The sequence below is a fragment of the Protomyctophum parallelum genome (genome assembly GCF_964188405.1).
Source record: "Protomyctophum parallelum genome assembly, chromosome: 13".
In the NCBI taxonomy this organism is placed as follows: domain Eukaryota; kingdom Metazoa; phylum Chordata; class Actinopteri; order Myctophiformes; family Myctophidae; genus Protomyctophum; species Protomyctophum parallelum.
In genome coordinates, this window is record NC_139708.1 from 12269474 (window position 1) to 12288988 (window position 19515).

Genomic DNA, 19515 nt, shown 5'->3' on the forward strand with positions numbered 1-19515 from the left:
TTTTAATGTGGAGAATCGGGCCGGACAGCTCTCGGAGAGACTTTTGTTTTTGTGAAATGAGCTCAACTCCGCCTCCTCAAACCACGCTGTGCTCTGATTGGCTAGACGCAGCTTTTAAAAGTTTCAGCTTTTAAAAGTTTCAGCTTTTAAAAGCTGCTTTAAAGTTAAGTTTTGGGGAGAAACCCCCCCCCCCCCCCCCCAAAAAAAAAGCTGTTCATTCCAAGCTTCAAAACGCAAAAGCTGCTCTGCATAGAGATAACATGGGAAAACGAAGCTAAAGCAGAAGCTATAGCTTCTTTGGTGTGAATGAAGCTTTACGCTGTGTGCACATGCACACACACATAGTGGGCGGAAGAAGTACTCTGATATTTTGCTTATAAGTATAACTAGTAATACCACAACATATAAACATTTGGTTACAAGTACGTAGATGGCCATGAGTTCAAAATGTTACTTAAGTAAAAGTAGAAAAATGTTTGAAAATAGCAGATCTACAAGTTGATGAAACTGAATTGAGATGTTGAGTTAAATGTATGTGTGTGCGTGCATGTGTCAGTCATGTGTTAAATGAGTGCTGTTGGCAGGGTGATGAAGAGGACGCAGACAGGTGGAACACAATCACAAGATCATTAAACACTACTGAAGCAATCAGATCATAGGATGATTCTTAACCACTCTAAGCCCAGCTTCCACACTCTGGGGGTAACGTTGGCCACAGACAATTGCAATTTGCAGATCTACACGCTCACAACTTGTCGCATTGTGGCATACTTTCAGCTTGTAGATCTGCTATTTTTTTAGAAGAGATTTTGCATAGGGGGGAAAAGCCAAGTACCCTGTCGGCGACAGGATGATGCAATGCCAGGAATCCTCAAATCCTCAAATCCAATACGTCGGTTGGTGCTAGCTTGCCACCATTGGTGTGTGAAGGTGGGAAGTGAGGGCGCTGGTGTCGACTGTTCTCCGCTTCACCTCCCAATGTATGAATGGATGAACCATTGTAAACCGCATTGAGCAAAAAGCGCTTAATTAAGTAAAGTTGTAACTCGGGTCGTTTGACTAAGAATAGAGGGTTTATGACCCATTACAACCAGGAAAGTGTCTGTGTTGCTATTCTAAAATAGCAGATCTACAAGCTCTTCAGCTATACAGCGCGTCACTTCTCGCTGTGTTGGAAGCTTGTATATCTGCTATTTTTTAACTTTTTTTGTGTTTGAACAATGTTGAATCATTTTGTATTTGAGTACTTTTTCCACCACTGCAGTTTGTGAGAAAAGTCCCCTGCAGGCTCCACCAGCCACTATCTGCTGTATGTCAGGTAAAACGACCATAACACATGATTGAAACTCATATCTCACGTCTCTCTCCTATATTCTCCCTGCCGTAATTAACCGTCCAGAAGAGGTTTCACCAGAGCATAACATTATTATTGTCCACTTGTCCAGGCCTAAGTGGATAAGTAATTGTTTTTTATTTAGCTATCCAATTCAGACAAGTGAAATAAATATGCAGGCCTTCATCTCTCTCACTTGTCTAATACGTGGTATACCCTAATGGGTTGATGATGGAAATTCTTTATATTCAGCACGTTACTTTGAATAGGAGCAGGTGCTACTAATAATATCAACTGCGTTGATCCGGTTGGGTGTAAGGAGGAGCACAGCCATATCTTTCTTTCTAGATTCCCAGCTGCTGTTCAAACCAGTGGTGGGAGAAGTACAATCCCTGGCCAAGTCATACCAAAGACTATGAGCTATGCGGTGCCTCCCGGATTGGCACTCAGACGTTACATCAAGAGTATATGATTGGGGCTAAGGCTCCATGACATATTCGCATTATTTATTTTACATTGAGCGGACTCGTGCCCATCGAAAACAGGAGATTGGCTCCTGGCCTATGAGCCACGTGGCCGCTTGTTCCCAAAGGCTATACTTAAAACTTTTTATTGAAGTTGAAAAGCTATAATCATCTCTTTAGGGCAGCCTACTGATCACTCCTATACCAAGTTTCGGGGAAGTCTTGTCCGTTCTCAAGGGATTTTGCTGACAGACAGACAGACAGACAGACAGACAGACAGACAGACAGACAGACGGACAGATGGACACTAACAGGACTGAGTAAGTGGTAACGGTTCATTTGGAATTGCTTGAATACCCGTCCTGCCTACAACATTCGCAGACGTTTGAAAATTGTGGCGGGGCCGGGGAAATTGATGTAATAATAGCTAGTGGGGGCGGAATTGGCTTTCATGCTGATAGATGTATAATTGCCAGCTCTAAATCTTTCCTGTGACCCAAAAAATCAATTTCCCCAAAAGTATCTACGGTCGGGAATAGTACACGCTGCTGTGTTCATGGGTCCAGACACACAAATCACAGAGAAATCGGCGACAGCATAAGCAATCTCCAAAGTTTAAGATTTAGAGACAACAGCATTAAGCCTATACTGGGGCTGATCTATGGCCCGGTATCGGCGTCATGGGTCTCTGTCCTCCATCCAAAAACCACACAGCTTCATCTGACTGTCTCTGTCTCTGTCTCTCTCTGTAGACTAGAGATTGTTTATTGTTTATTGAATGGATCTCCATTAGCTGACGCCGGGGCGACAGCTAATCTTCCTGAGGTCCATATACAATACATACAAAAATTACAAATACATTCAACAAGATTAAATACATGAAAATGCATAATTACAATTTATTCTATAAAATTAAATGCAACATAATAAGAACTAGAACTGCACTCTGTCGAGTGCATACTTGCTTGTTGCACACTAGTAGGCCATAAATGGCCAACTAGTGCGCAAGCAGAGCGCGCAAGTACTTTCGACCGTTATAAACTGTCACTTTTGATGCGTATGCACCGTCCCAGCAAATTGTGCCTGATACGGCAGTGGAGCCAGATTACATACATGTATACACAGGAGCATTACCTTTAATCCTCCCAACACTAAAACATATCGTCATTACGTCACCATCGAAAACCAATTACACTCTGGCATTGGGTCCTTTAATCCACAAATTTCTTACGTCATCATTGAGAGCTAGTTATACATATACACACCATGTACTCTGGTCCCAGCAAATCAGGCACAATTTGCTATTTTATTTTACAAATTACATATATATAGTATATGTATGACTAGCTCTCAATGATGACGTAAGAAATATGGTCATGTATGTAATCTGGTCCCAGAAAATCAGGCACAATTTGCTGTTTTATTTGCATACGCATCAAAAGTGGCGGGTTGGCTGGGACGGTGCATACGGACCGGGCGAAACTATTACTTGCGCACTCTGCTTGCGCAAGTAATTATTATAGTAATTATTATGGTCATGTGGTCAGCTGTAACAAGTGTTCCTTTAAAGCATATTTGAAAGATAATTTATTGTGTTATATTAATGTGAGGTGGTAACATGTTCCAAAATTATATTGATCAATACATAACTGTTTGTTTAAGGAGGTTCGTTTTTGGAGCAGGGAGTGTTAAATGAATGAGAGATAGCAGTGAAAGACCCTTGGAGGTCCCCAAACCCTGTGTTGAGATCCTTGAGGGGTCCCAAATGTGGGTGTGTAACATGTAACTCTGACATGGAACCAAGTCGACCCTTACATTAACACACTCAGAGTTACAGGGAACCACAAGGAATCGGCTTGGAAATGAATTCAGTCTTTCCATTTCCATTCCATTTCTACAACATAATGTGACACTGACATTTGTCCTCTCCGTGTCCTGTCCAGGTGGGGACCTTCGGCATGGGCATCCTGCAGATGCGGTACCCCGTGTGGCCGCGCTACGGGAGCTACCTGGAGCCCGTGTCCGACTACCGGCACCTGACGGTGGCCACGCTGGAGGAGCGTCCCTTCGTCATCGTGGAGGCAGTGGACCCGGCGACGGGCACCTGCGTCAGCAACACGGTGCCCTGCCGCAGGCAGTCCAACAAGACGGAGATGTGAGTGATACAACCGGGCCAATATCTCATCCGTGTGTTGGGTCACGGGCTCTTACATGCCAGAGAGGTTTTTTCACTGGCTCTAGCAGTGATTGTCAACCCGTTTAATTTCCCAGTTTGACCTGCATTAGGCTATACGGAGCCCCATTTAATGGCATTTCTATCTCTGGGACCCTCAATTTATATTATAAAATCAATGTTAATGTAATTGTGAGAGTGTACAAATGGAACTAATTTGTACACTCTCAGAGTTACAGACCCATAAGGGTCCATTTGGTTATTCTAACTAGTCTGGGGTGTCTGCTCTGCATTGTGTGCTTTGGCTCATCTCGGAAACCACTGGACGGATCGACATCAAAGTCGTGGTGCAATAGCGTTTTCATTTCGATTGAGCCCACACATTGGTCTTATAGACTGAAGCCAAAAGTGCAATCCTTCCATATACCCCCGTCCTCCCAATATCATGCATTGCGTGTTAACATACTGCCCGCTCCATTGATTTTGCGTCCAACTTGAGAGTGCCATTAGGCATTGTAGTTAAGAAGCTCTTCCCATACCATTAGCAATGTCTTGGCACTCAACACGGCGGGCTGCTCCACGCTGTGAGCTTGTAGGTGGGCTGTTTTAGCTGTGCGGCACGTCACACAACAGAGCATAAATTAGCCATTAGGCCGCTCCGCCGGCATACAATCTCGCAGCAATCTCGCACTGACCCAATAACGGAAAATATATGCACCGTGCGGTGGGGTATCAATTAGGGTGGCTGAGCGATTAGGCCCATACCATCAATCCTGACCACCTTAGAGACTGATATGCGGGTGTTCATTAGCGGAGGGGAAAGGGAAATAGGAAATGCTGGCTATTATCCATTACTGACAATTGGTCTTAACGGGACACGGCAAGGTGAAGTCCACATCCCTCCCCACAGTGCAATAGACCCCACTAAAGAGGTTTATGCCATGCCGACCGACCAAATCATGTCATCACTCTAAATAGGTTATAGTTCCCAATGTTGCTCCGTTGGGACGGATGAGCATCTTTCATGGTGGAACCGGATGAAGCCGCTTTAAGTGGTTCAGTGACGCCGTCTGCAGGGGCAGCTGTGAATGTGACACTCGGATGGAATGAGCCTCAAAGCAGGCTAGGACGGACGGGAGGGGTTGGGATTCCTTGGCACCCCCAAATGTAATTGTCCGCGGACCCCATGTGAAAAGGTTTTGCCTTTTGTGCCTGCAGGGTCACCCATGTAGAGCAGATCCATGTAATTTTCCATATTAAAAAAATAATAATTAAAATGTGCAGATGTACAAGCATATAAATATGCATATAAATGGAAAGAGACAGTGGTTAAAATGACTGCGATACTGTATTAACATACTTTGCTGGGGACCCGTGGCTGGAACCCCCTCAAGGTCCCCTGAGGGTCCCCATAGGCCCATACCCAACCACTGGTCTAGACAGGGCCCAATTGGAAAGAAAGAAAGAAAGAACAATAGGGGGTCGCAGCCAGCTAGCTTTGGCTATTTAGGAGTCTTTTGCATGGCAAAGCTCACACCCCTGCTGTCTAAGTAGGAGGACGGCTCCGGTAGCCATCCGCTGTGGGGTCCTCCTCTCCAGACCGATCCCTCACGCCCTCGCCCTCGAGACTCAACCTGGCTGGCCGGCCATCTGTGCATCTCGCCTGTTCCTCCTCGGAGGGAAACCAGAAAATATGGTCCGGAACATCCAGCCAATCCCTGGCCCCAGACACTTAACACTGCGTTTATTAGTGGGGCAGGTCCTGTGGTGTATATGAAGTACTCGACTCCAGTACTTGATACTCCTCCCATGGTCTAATATCACTCTGCTGCAATAAAGTGTCTCTGTCAAATGTACACATGCGTTAAAGTACTGGAATGCTTGCTTAAAAAAAAAAAAGTTAAAATGTACATGCTTTTAAAAATACTTAAGTATATAAGTAAGTATCAATCTACAAGCTTTGTCCTTGGAATGTAGTGGAGTGAAAGATACAGCTTTGTCCTTGCATTGGAGTGAAAGATACAGACTGAAGCAAAGTACAGATACTAAAATGTATACATGGTATGTATACGTGGCTCAGGCAGGTATTAGCGAGGATTTGCGGGTGGATCCCCGCCAGGCTCCCCCTGGCCTCCGGCGTCGGTGTGTGAATGTGTGCGTGTGAATCGGGTCATCTCTGGAGACGGACCGCGGGCTCCACACAATTTGCAAACGCTTCCAGCTAACAGTCTGTTTAGTCTGGAAAGCACAAAGGCACAAATAAAGTGGGTGCCCCGCCTCCCTCCCACCCGCTTGTGTTTTGTGCCTGTGCAGTCGCGTAAACAACTTCTACTGGAAACCAATCTAGCTGCTTAGCAGGAATATAAATTCTAAACGATATTTTGAAATGTATTCTTGTGTCTGCCATGCCAGACAGCCAAAGGCCGGAGAGTATGTTGTGTGTGTGTGTGTGTGTGTGTGTGTGTGTGTGTGTGTGTGTGTGTGTGTGTGTGTGTGTGTGTGTGTGTGTGTGTGTGTGTGTGTGTGTGTGAGCGCGCATGCGCGGAAGAAGAAGGAGGTCGAGGGGCAAGGGGGAAAGACAAGACACAAACTACCGGCAATATCTACATATTTACACATAGTTCTAAATGTATACCACAGTCCAACACTATACTTTGGTCCGCCGTCCTACCACAAACCCTAACCCTAGTCTTTTCCGGTCACGCATGTGTCTTAACTGGCCGCGCATGTCGGAGCCACGGTGTATCTTAACCGGTCAGGCATGTGTCTTAAGTATAGGACTATAGGATTGTTAGTACGACAGACTAACATCTACCTCCCGCAGATGATACAGGTGATGATTATGCTATGGACTTTAGTTAAGGTGAGAGAAAAGGGATTAAGGTGCAAAGTCTCAGCACGTGTCGATCGAATTGGGGTGCATACTTAGTTTAGACTAGTCGTTGGTTAGACATAAGGTTGGTTGAGGGGTGCGTTAAAACGACCGGATTAAGGTTGGTGAGGGGTGCGTTAAGATGACCAGATTAAGGTTGGTGAGGGGTGCGTTAAAATGACCGTATTAAGGTTGGTGAGGGGTGCGTTAAAACGACCGGATTAAGGTTGGCGAGGGGTGCGTTAAGGGTTGGGAGGTGGTTAAGGTGAGGTTTAGATGTGCTGCCCCGTGGGAGGTTAGGGTTAGGGTGAGGGTTTGAGATAGGTTGTAGGACTAACCAATGACTAGTCCACATAAGCTAACTGATACCAGAGGACGGTTTTAAAATGGATCAGGGGGAAAACACAAACACAGAAGTTGAAAAATAGAGATACAAGGTTTCTGCCCGGCAGCGCTGGTATTATTATCTCTATGTAGTGCTCTGTCCCTCAGAGCACATTGGCACTGTGTGGATCCATCGGTATTGAGATTGATAGTGGGGTAATTCTCTGCTGAAAGGTGCCATCGACCCACCCGGATGATGTCATCCATCTATTAGCCACGCTCAATGGGAGCAAAATTATGAGTTGATGTGATTAAAATGCAAGGGTCAAAGTGGTGGATGAGGTCCTATAGGACACAGTGGTGGATGAGGTCCTATAGGACACAGTGGTGGATGAGGTCCTATAGGACACAGTGGTGGATGAGGTCCTATAGACACAGTGGTGGATGAGGTCCTATAGACACAGTGGTGGATGAGGTCCTATAGTACACAGTGGTGGATGAGGTCCTATAGACACAGTGGTGGATGAGGTCCTATAGTACACAGTGGTGGATGAGGTCCTATAGACACAGTGGTGGATGAGGTCCTATAGGACACAGTGGTGGATGAGGTCCTATAGACACAGTGGTGGATGAGGTCCTATAGGACACAGTGGTGGATGAGGTCCTATAGGACACAGTGGTGGATGAGGTCCTATAGGACACAGTGGTGGATGAGGTCCTATAGACACAGTGGTGGATGAGGTCCTATAGACACAGTGGTGGATGAGGTCCTATAGGACACAGTGGTGGATGAGGTCCTATAGACACAGTGTTGGATGAGGTCCTATAGACACAGTGGTGGATGAGGTCCTATAGGACACAGTGGTGGATGAGGTCCTATAGGACACAGTGGTGGATGAGGTCCTATAGGACACAGTGGTGGATGAGGTCCTATAGGACACAGTGGTGGATGAGGTCCTATAGGACACAGTGGTGGATGAGGTCCTATAGACACAGTGGTGGATGAGGTCCTATAGACACAGTGGTGGATGAGGTCCTATAGGACACAGTGGTGGATGAGGTCCTATAGACACAGTGGTGGATGAGGTCCTAGGACACAGTGGTGGATGAGGTCCTATAGGGCACAGTGGTGGATGAGGTCCTATAGGACACAGTGGTGGATGAGGTCCTATAGGACAAAGTGGTGGATGAGGTCCTATAGGACACAGTGGTGGATGAGGTCCTATAGAACAAAGTGGTGGATGGGGTCCTATAGGACACAGTGGTGGATGAGGTCCTATAGGACACAGTGGTGGATGAGGTCCTATAGGACAAAGTGGTGGATGAGGTCCTATAGACACAGTGGTGGATGAGGTCCTATAGGACACAGTGGTGGATGAGGTCCTATAGGACAAAGTGGTGGATGAGGTCCTAGGACACAGTGGTGGATGAGGTCCTATAGACACAGTGGTGGATGAGGTCCTATAGGACACAGTGGTGGATGAGGTCCTATAGACACAGTGGTGGATGAGGTCCTATAGACACAGTGGTGGATGAGGTCCTATAGACACAGTGGTGGATGAGGTCCTATAGGACACAGTGGTGGATGAGGTCCTATAGGACACAGTGGTGGATGAGGTCCTATAGGACACAGTGGTGGATGAGGTCCTATAGACACAGTGGTGGATGAGGTCCTATAGGACACAGTGGTGGATGAGGTCCTATAGACACAGTGGTGGATGAGGTCCTATAGGACACAGTGGTGGATGAGGTCCTATAGGACACAGTGGTGGATGAGGTCCTATAGGACAAAGTGGTGGATGGGGTCCTATAGGACACAGTGGTGGATGAGGTCCTATAGACACAGTGTTGGATGAGGTCCTATAGGACACAGTGGTGGATGAGGTCCTATAGACACAGTGTTGGATGAGGTCCTATAGGACACAGTGGTGGATGAGGTCCTATAGGACACAGTGGTGGATGAGGTCCTATAGACACAGTGGTGGATGAGGTCCTATAGGACACAGTGGTGGATGAGGTCCTATAGGACACAGTGGTGGATGAGGTCCTATAGACACAGTGGTGGATGAGGTCCTATAGGACACAGTGGTGGATGAGGTCCTATAGGACACAGTGGTGGATGAGGTCCTATAGGACAAAGTGGTGGATGGGGTCCTATAGGACACAGTGGTGGATGAGGTCCTATAGACACAGTGGTGGATGAGGTCCTATAGACACAGTGTTGGATGAGGTCCTATAGGACACAGTGGTGGATGAGGTCCTATAGACACAGTGTTGGATGAGGTCCTATAGGACACAGTGGTGGATGAGGTCCTATAGACACAGTGGTGGATGAGGTCCTATAGACACAGTGGTGGATGAGGTCCTATAGGACACAGTGGTGGATGAGGTCCTATAGACACAGTGGTGGATGAGGTCCTATAGACACAGTGGTGGATGAGGTCCTATAGACACAGTGGTGGATGAGGTGCTATAGGACACAGTGGTGGATGAGGTCCTATAGGACACAGTGGTGGATGAGGTCCTATAGACACAGTGGTGGATGAGGTCCTATAGGACACAGTGGTGGATGAGGTCCTATAGGACACAGTGGTGGATGAGGTCCTATAGGACACAGTGGTGGATGAGGTCCTATAGGACAAAGTGGTGGATGAGGTCCTATAGACACAGTGGTGGATGAGGTCCTATAGGACACAGTGGTGGATGAGGTCCTATAGGACACAGTGGTGGATGAGGTCCTATAGGACACAGTGGTGGATGAGGTCCTATAGGACACAGTGGTGGATGAGGTCCTAGGACACAGTGGTGGATGAGGTCCTAGGACACAGTGGTGGATGAGGTCCTAGGACACAGTGGTGGATGAGGTGCTATAGGACACAGTGGTGGATGAGGTCCTATAGACACAGTGGTGGATGAGGTCCTAGGACACAGTGGTGGATGAGGTCCTATAGGACACAGTGGTGGATGAGGTCCTAGGACACAGTGGTGGATGAGGTCCTATAGGACACAGTGGTGGATGAGGTCCTATAGGACACAGTGGTGGATGAGGTCCTATAGACACAGTGGTGGATGAGGTCCTATAGGACACAGTGGTGGATGAGGTCCTATAGACACAGTGGTGGATGAGGTCCTATAGGACACAGTGGTGGATGAGGTCCTATAGACACAGTGGTGGATGAGGTCCTAGGACACAGTGGTGGATGAGGTCCTATAGGACACAGTGGTGGATGAGGTCCTAGGACACAGTGGTGGATGAGGTCCTATAGGACACAGTGGTGGATGAGGTCCTATAGGACACAGTGGTGGATGAGGTCCTATAGACACAGTGGTGGATGAGGTCCTATAGGACACAGTGGTGGATGAGGTCCTATAGACACAGTGGTGGATGAGGTCCTATAGGACACAGTGGTGGATGAGGTCCTATAGGACACAGTGGTGGATGAGGTCCTATAGGACACAGTGGTGGATGAGGTCCTATAGACACAGTGGTGGATGAGGTCCTATAGACACAGTGGTGGATGAGGTCCTATAGACACAGTGGTGGATGAGGTCCTATAGACACAGTGGTGGATGAGGTCCTATAGACACAGTGGTGGATGAGGTCCTATAGACACAGTGGTGGATGAGGTCCTATAGACACAGTGGTGGATGAGGTCCTATAGACACAGTGGTGGATGAGGTCCTATAGACACAGTGGTGGATGAGGTCCTATAGGACACAGTGGTGGATGAGGTCCTATAGGACACAGTGGTGGATGAGGTCCTAGGACACAGTGGTGGATGAGGTCCTATAGGACACAGTGGTGGATGAGGTCCTATAGACACAGTGGTGGATGGGGTCCTATAGGACACAGTGGTGGATGAGGTCCTATAGGACACAGTGGTGGTGGATGAGGTCCTATAGGACACAGTGGTGGTGGATGAGGTCCTATAGGACACAGTGGTGGATGAGGTCCTATAGACACAGTGGTGGATGAGGTCCTATAGGACACAGTGGTGGATGAGGTCCTATAGGACACAGTGGTGGATGAGGTCCTATAGGACACAGTGGTGGATGAGGTCCTAGGACACAGTGGTGGATGAGGTCCTATAGGACACAGTGGTGGATGAGGTCCTATAGGACACAGTGGTGGATGAGGTCCTATAGGACACAGTGGTGGATGAGGTCCTATAGGACACAGTGGTGGATGAGGTCCTATAGACACAGTGGTGGATGAGGTCCTAGGACACAGTGGTGGATGAGGTCCTATAGGACACAGTGGTGGATGAGGTCCTATAGGACACAGTGGTGGATGAGGTCCTATAGACACAGTGGTGGATGAGGTCCTATAGGACACAGTGGTGGATGAGGTCCTATAGACACAGTGGTGGATGAGGTCCTATAGGACACAGTGGTGGATGAGGTCCTATAGGACACAGTGGTGGATGAGGTCCTATAGGACACAGTGGTGGATGAGGTCCTATAGACACAGTGGTGGATGAGGTCCTATAGACACAGTGGTGGATGAGGTCCTATAGACACAGTGGTGGATGAGGTCCTATAGACACAGTGGTGGATGAGGTCCTATAGACACAGTGGTGGATGAGGTCCTATAGACACAGTGGTGGATGAGGTCCTATAGACACAGTGGTGGATGAGGTCCTATAGACACAGTGGTGGATGAGGTCCTATAGACACAGTGGTGGATGAGGTCCTATAGGACACAGTGGTGGATGAGGTCCTATAGGACACAGTGGTGGATGAGGTCCTAGGACACAGTGGTGGATGAGGTCCTATAGGACACAGTGGTGGATGAGGTCCTATAGACACAGTGGTGGATGGGGTCCTATAGGACACAGTGGTGGATGAGGTCCTATAGGACACAGTGGTGGTGGATGAGGTCCTATAGGACACAGTGGTGGTGGATGAGGTCCTATAGGACACAGTGGTGGATGAGGTCCTATAGACACAGTGGTGGATGAGGTCCTATAGGACACAGTGGTGGATGAGGTCCTATAGGACACAGTGGTGGATGAGGTCCTATAGGACACAGTGGTGGATGAGGTCCTATAGGACACAGTGGTGGATGAGGTCCTATAGGACACAGTGGTGGATGAGGTCCTATAGGACACAGTGGTGGATGAGGTCCTATAGGACACAGTGGTGGATGAGGTCCTATAGACACAGTGGTGGATGAGGTCCTATAGACACAGTGGTGGATGAGGTCCTATAGGGCACAGTGGTGGATGAGGTCCTATAGGACACAGTGGTGGATGAGGTCCTATAGGACACAGTGGTGGATGAGGTCCTATAGACACAGTGGTGGATGGGGTCCTATAGACACAGTGGTGGATGAGGTCCTATAGGACACAGTGGTGGATGGGGTCCTATAGGACACAGTGGTGGATGAGGTCCTATAGGACACAGTGGTGGATGAGGTCCTATAGACACAGTGGTGGATGAGGTCCTATAGACACAGTGGTGGATGAGGTCCTATAGACACAGTGGTGGATGGGGTCCTATAGACACAGTGGTGGATGAGGTCCTATAGGACACAGTGGTGGATGGGGTCCTATAGGACACAGTGGTGGATGAGGTCCTATAGGACACAGTGGTGGATGAGGTCCTATAGACACAGTGGTGGATGGGGTCCTATAGACACAGTGGTGGATGAGGTCCTATAGGACACAGTGGTGGATGGGGTCCTATAGGACACAGTGGTGGATGAGGTCCTATAGGACACAGTGGTGGATGAGGTCCTATAGACACAGTGGTGGATGAGGTCCTATAGACACAGTGGTGGATGAGGTCCTATAGGACACAGTGGTGGATGAGGTCCTATAGGACACAGTGGTGGATGAGGTCCTATAGACACAGTGGTGGATGGGGTCCTATAGACACAGTGGTGGATGAGGTCCTATAGGACACAGTGGTGGATGAGGTCCTATAGGACACAGTGGTGGATGAGGTCCTATAGGACACAGTGGTGGATGAGGTCCTATAGGACACAGTGGTGGATGAGGTCCTATAGGGCACAGTGGTGGATGAGGTCCTATAGGACACAGTGGTGGATGAGGTCCTATAGGACACAGTGGTGGATGAGGTCCTATAGACACAGTGGTGGATGAGGTCCTATAGGACACAGTGGTGGATGAGGTCCTATAGGACACAGTGGTGGATGAGGTCCTATAGGACACAGTGGTGGATGAGGTCCTATAGACACAGTGGTGGATGAGGTCCTATAGGACACAGTGGTGGATGAGGTCCTATATGACACAGTGGTGGATGAGGTCCTAGGAGCCGGGCTGGCAGTACAGTACAATAAACGCTTCTTCATGTGATGTCAGACAATACAGGCATCAAATAGCAGTGTACCGTTCCTCTTTTTTTTCTCAGGAAGAGGGGGGGGGGGGGGTAGTCAGAGGCTATGGCTATTCGGTGGTCTAACCGTGACATGGAAAAGTCGTGAACAACACCTCAGTTAGTGGACCGCGTGCCCCTTGAGAGACGCGAGGACTTTGAATCCGACCCGCATTCCTGTCCGGCAGCTCCCTCCGCCCTTGGTGCCGTGTCCCTCTACTATTTTGTTTGTTATTAAACGTTGAGTTCTAGAGGCGTTACAAGCCTCTCAAGGACTCGGCATAGGATACAAGGACCGAAAAGAACTGCACGTCTTTTCCTTTTTTTCTTCTGTTTCCTTGAGACAAGAGTGCAGACATCACTAATAGCATTACACACAATGAGACAATGCTCATGGGTTCGCTTATTCTTTTCTCCTAGATATATTTTTGGCATTGCTATGCGTTACATCAGACCAGGTCAGTGTGGAGAGCAAACCAAGGGCGCAGAGAGAGAGAGAGAGAGAGAGAGAGAGAGAGAGAGAGTAAACGTGCGGGACAACACAAGGGTGTGAGATTCGAGCCCAGGTCCTTGTGCTCGATGGTGTAATGGAAACCAAGGAGTGGATTACTTTAAAAACAATTGACAAAACACTAAGACTAGCATTTGTGCTTCTTTAAAACCTCGAAAAAGTATTTTTTATTACTATAATATTATTTTGATAGCCGACTGCATGGGCCAGCCAATAGACAACCCCAGCGCTGGGGCCCTGGCAGCTGATGGATGACTGGGTACACTGTGTTTACTTCGGGGCTCAGAGACAGAGAGAGAGAGAGAGAGAGAGAGAGAGAGAGAGATGTGGATGAGGGGAAGGAAACGGAGACAGAGGCAGAGAGATAAAGACAGACAGACAGTCGTGTCTGTCTCATGTGACCCATGCAGTGATCTATCATTAAAATTATATACGTATATACAGTAATAAGCTAAGCTAGCAGGTCAATTTCAGCACCCTGGACAGTGATCTCGTAGACCTGTCTGTGTGTGTGTGTGTGTGTGTGTGTTTTAGGGGTGCAACGGTTCAGTTAGACCTCGGTTCGGTTCGAACCTCGGTATGGGGGCCACGGTTTCGGTTCGGTTTTGGTACAGTAAAAAAAATTACACCCGTGTGAAGTGACCCCCAGGAACGCGCCCAGGGGGCCGGGCCGGTTCCGGCGAGCCGCCCCGTGTCCGAAACGGTTGAGAAATTACAGAGTTACTGTGTGCCGGTCCCTCTACTGTACCCTCTACTGTACTGTACTGTACTGTCACTGTACTGGCACACACAAAATCATCATATATACAGTTAATAATGTGCGTGTGTATGTGTTTGTGTGTGTGTTAGGTTGCGCACAGGTGGTGAAAAACAACCATGCTGTTTTCATGCTCATACCCAGCGATACCCCCCCCCCCCCCCCCCCCGCAGCCCCGCCTCCCCGCACAATTTAGCATACTTTTACCAATGAATTAGCCTATACACAGACAGCGACTGATCAGCCTATTTTGGACGATATGGGTCTTTTCTCGAGTCAGTGTGTAGTCTCACTAGTCTGTGTAGGGTTAGGTCTCTTTGGTGAATTCTTGATCAGTGTTATTATTTCACGCCTCAAGAACAACTACAAAAGAAACCCGATTAGCACTTTTTAACACCTCTTGGACGGCCGGTGTCTCTCAAGACAGACTGTTGCCTCGCAACAATTGAGGAACAACAGGGGAGGCGCTGTTTTCCCGAATATTTGACGATGGGATTCTCAGATTGCCGGCGGAGAGGTCCAAAATGTTCGGAATTCCCAGAAAATATGTAATGTAAATGTAAAATGTCCACGAAAATCTTCATGGGGGCCTAAAGGGGCCCTGGGAATCTTCATGGGGGCTGCGGCCCCGTGGCCCCCACAGACTCTACGTCGTTGCTCCGCTGTGTGTGTCTCTGTGTATGACGATCAATAATTATTCCCATTTAGGGTAAAGACTGGAGCTGGAGTGGATTCTCCTCATCATGCTGTCTCTCTCTGTGTGTGTGTGTGTGTGTAGAGGGGGGGGGGGGGCGACAGAGTGCTACACTTCTGTGACCGAAAGAGTGCTAGACTTCTTAGTAGGACGGTGTGTGACCGATAGAGTGCTAGGGCCGATTCATACTCCTATTTTACCGCTGTTTCGGCGCTGTAGTGCTGAAATGATTTCGGCTCGTCAGAAATTTTCAGTAGCACCGAAGAGCCGACTTTAGGACGGTACCCGCCCCCCCGAACCTCAAATTACGTCAAATTGTAGGCTCTACAGAGCCGAACCGACTTTTATTCGGCTCTAAAATAGGAGTATGAATCGGCCCCTAGACTTCTAAGTAGGCCGGTGTGTGACCGAGAAATACATTCTTCGCAGCTGTAAGAAATGAATCAATGCAAACCGAAATAGCGCGGTTCATTAGAGCGCATTGAACCGTACGGTTAGGTTTTAAACCGAAAACCGTTGCACCCCTAGTGTGTGTGTGTGTGTGTGTGTGTGTGTGTGTGTGAGAGAGAGAGAGAGAAAGAAAGAGAGAGAGAGAGACTCTTGACTCTTACCCTGGGCGCTATCTTCCTGTGCTGTCCATCTCATTGCCTCGTGGCCTCCTCCTCTCTGCAGAGGGAACAGTCCATTAGGCCCTGGGGTGTGGCGGGAGGTTACAGGGGAAGGAGGGAATGGGGGTTGATGTGTCATTAGTGGCTGTATCCATGGCTCACTAGCTGCGCTGCGGTCTGACTCCTCGCACACACACAGAGGCACACAATGCTGACCTTGTGGTGGAAAAATCTCAACTCAAATGTTTTACTTAATATAAAAGTATCAATACTCCCCTCTACTATAAGAAGTAGAGGGGAGTAGAAGTAGAAATACTCTGTATACGTCTTAAAACATGTATATATATATATATATATATATGTATATAAGTGGTATAATAATAATAATAATAATAAAACTTTATTTGTATAGCACCTTTCATGACATGAAATGCAGCTCAAAGTGCTTTACAGAACAATGGAGAATAAAAGAAAAGCAAGGCAACGACATTAAAAAACAAGCAGTAATGCAATACAGTGAGGAACAAAAAATAAAAAATAAAAGATCAATTAAAAGCAATGTTGTAGAAGTGGGTCTTGAGCTGAGCTTTAAAAATGTCTACCGAGGCTGCCTGACGAAGGTACAGTGGGAGCTTGTTCCATGCCAACGGCCCGTAGAAGCAAAAAGCTGCTTCCCCGTATTTTTTAGTTGCCATTTTTTTAGGCAAAGCGAGCAGGCCAGCAGTGGAAGACCTTAGGGGGCGGTTTGGGACCTATTTAGGCAGGCAGTCATGTAGGTAGGAAGGTGCGAGACCATTGGGAGCTTTATAGACAAGTAAAACAACCGGAAGCCAGTGCAGTGATGCCAAAACTGGAGTAATATGTTCTCTCATCTTAGTTCTAGTTAAAACTCTGGCTGCTGCATTTTGGACAAGTTGTAATCTGTCAGTTGTTTTCTTAGGCAGTCCTGAAAAAAGTGCATTGCAGTAATCAAGCCGAGAAAAAACAAAGGCGTGGATTAGCGTTTTTGCATCGTCCAAGGACAAATAGGCTCTGATTCGTGCAATATTTCTAAGGTGGAAAAAGGCAATCTTGGTAACATGATTAATGTGTGAATTAAAATTCAATTCAGAATCAATAATAACCCCCAGGTTCTTTACTGTACTGTTACTTTCTACAGTCAGGTTGCCAAGTCTGCTTATTATTGATTCTTTCTGCTCACTAGAACCGATTATGAGAACTTCTGTCTTATCCTCATTTAGCTTGAGAAAGTTCTCACTCATCCAACATTTGATGCTAGACAGACAGGTCAACAGCGGGTCTAAAGCAACGTATACAGGGCTGGGACTCGATTGGGCACTGCATTCCACAGGGTTGAGGCAGCAATCTCTCTGTTGCTTCAGAGGACATAACATCCATAACGGATCTACCAATACCAACATTTTATTTATTTATTTATTTAATGGGCCATAATAACCGTTTTATCTGGTCGGGTGTGGGTTGGCTAACATTAGCCCCATATGAACCTCTCACTCCGCTGTAATGTAGTTCTACATATCGGAGGGAGCGGTTCTACATGGGGCTGGAGACTGGCGTTGGCTTCCACGCTATGGCTGCATGTCTCACATGAGTGAGACGAGTGGTGATATGCAAAATATCACCACTCGATGCGGAGACATGCAGCCAGCGTGGAAGAAATGAATCACTGCAGCCCGTTAAACCTCCGGTGTCCTCGACGCAGACATGTTGAAGCAGCTACCATGGAAGCTAACGTCGGTGTAGCCCCATATGCTATGGAACCTTTCCCTCCGCTATTGCACACAACTGTGCTTTTATCCACACTTCCATACGATAGCTTTTAAATCTAAATAACCCATTCACGGGGAAAAAGCAGTATAAGCAGCTTCTTCATGCATTGATTCCTGTGGGTGAATTGGGATTTGTTGTCGTCTGACTGACGGCACCACACTATGACTGCAGGACAGTGAAGTTTGGTTGGTGCACCGGTATTTTCGTTCCGCCTGGCTGAAACTGAAAAACGATTACGATTCAATTGCGCAATAATTTGTCTGTAATTAATTAATTGTATTTATGCATTAAAGTCCCGGCTATAATTATGAATTAACCACTTAAAGGGATATTTCACTTTAAAAAAAATGTCATTTTATCGTCTACTCGTGCTTGCTCGATTTTCTTTTACGTTAACTTAATGAAGAATGTAGGAGAACGAGTAGAATGGGACTCGACTCGTGACCCATAAAAAATTGGTCAGTGACCCACAAATGGGTCCCGACCCACTGTTTAGGAATACAATCTAAACAAATGGGGGTTGTTGTATTTGGTCTCCCTACTCTTCTATTGATACATTTCGGTCCGGATCTGGTTTGACGTGAATATTTGACCTATAGGTCAAAATTCCATTCCATTTCTCCCCAGGGCAAGTAGGTTCTATTACTCAGGGGTCTGCAACCTTTTGAAGTTCCGTGTCTTTATTTTCTTGATAGTCGCCGTGCCATTTCAAAATTACGTTTAATTATGACACCACATCCAAATGATATATTTCTATCCGCATGTATGATTTTGACACAATTATAATTTTTTACCACTGTCTCCCCAGTCAGAGAACAATGAATGTGAGTTTGAATGAATGTAGAATTAATGTAATGTAATTTGCATACAGATACAGGAATTTAACTGTACACTTTTTTATATACATTTAAATTTAAAAGAAAAATCATCTCTCTCACACTTGTGCCAGTGATCACCCTCTGCTGTGCCAATGTTGGCACCCGTGCCTAAGGTTGCCTACCCCTATCTCATATCAGTGGTGAAAATGTCAGCACTTGTACTGGAGACCTGGGTTCAAATCCGGGGTAGATCAGGAAAGTTACATTCAGTTTCAAGCCCCCACTAAAAAAAGAGCAAAATAGTTAAAAAATAGCCAATCGACAAGCTTACAGTGTTGTGATTGCGCTGGTCTGAGAAACGACATGTGTCCACTCTTCTTTTTGTAGCTTTCACTGTCTCACTTTTTTCACTTTATGTGTTTGCATCCTAAGAGAATCCACGCTGTCAATGTGCAAGACTTTTCTGTTTATAGTGGCCTTTAAATGGTGGCCTCTCGCAAAACTCTCCTAAGCCTTGAGTTTAGAGCTCAAACTTCTGCTTTATTATACCCCTATAATATACTGTATAACAGCCTCTTCTGCTTACTATGCAAGACCTGCACTGTGCTCTCTCTCTCTCTCTCTCTCTCTCTCTCTCTCTCTCCCCATCTGAACTTCAGTGCTGTACAAGCGAGGGAACAAATCGCTGCTGTCAGGTACAAACCTTGTATCTCCACTTATTTTTTTTATATCTATTTTAGTGTTTTCCATGAATGAATGCCCTGCCTCGTCTTGCACAAAAGTAGCAAACAAAGTTCAAGCTCACAACGCTTTACATTGCGAACTAGTAGATCT

General features: G+C 46.9%; 1 protein-coding gene across 1 annotated transcript in view; it reads left to right on the forward strand.

The window, feature by feature from the left end:
- Positions 1 to 19515, forward strand: part of grin2ca (glutamate receptor, ionotropic, N-methyl D-aspartate 2Ca) — a 142872-nt gene that overhangs the window by 93437 nt on the left and 29920 nt on the right. Inside the window, exon 6 of the mRNA XM_083780236.1 lies at positions 3741 to 3952. Within this exon, the coding sequence (XP_083636362.1) occupies positions 3741 to 3952 (212 nt within the window). The remainder of the gene's footprint in view (positions 1 to 3740; positions 3953 to 19515) is intronic.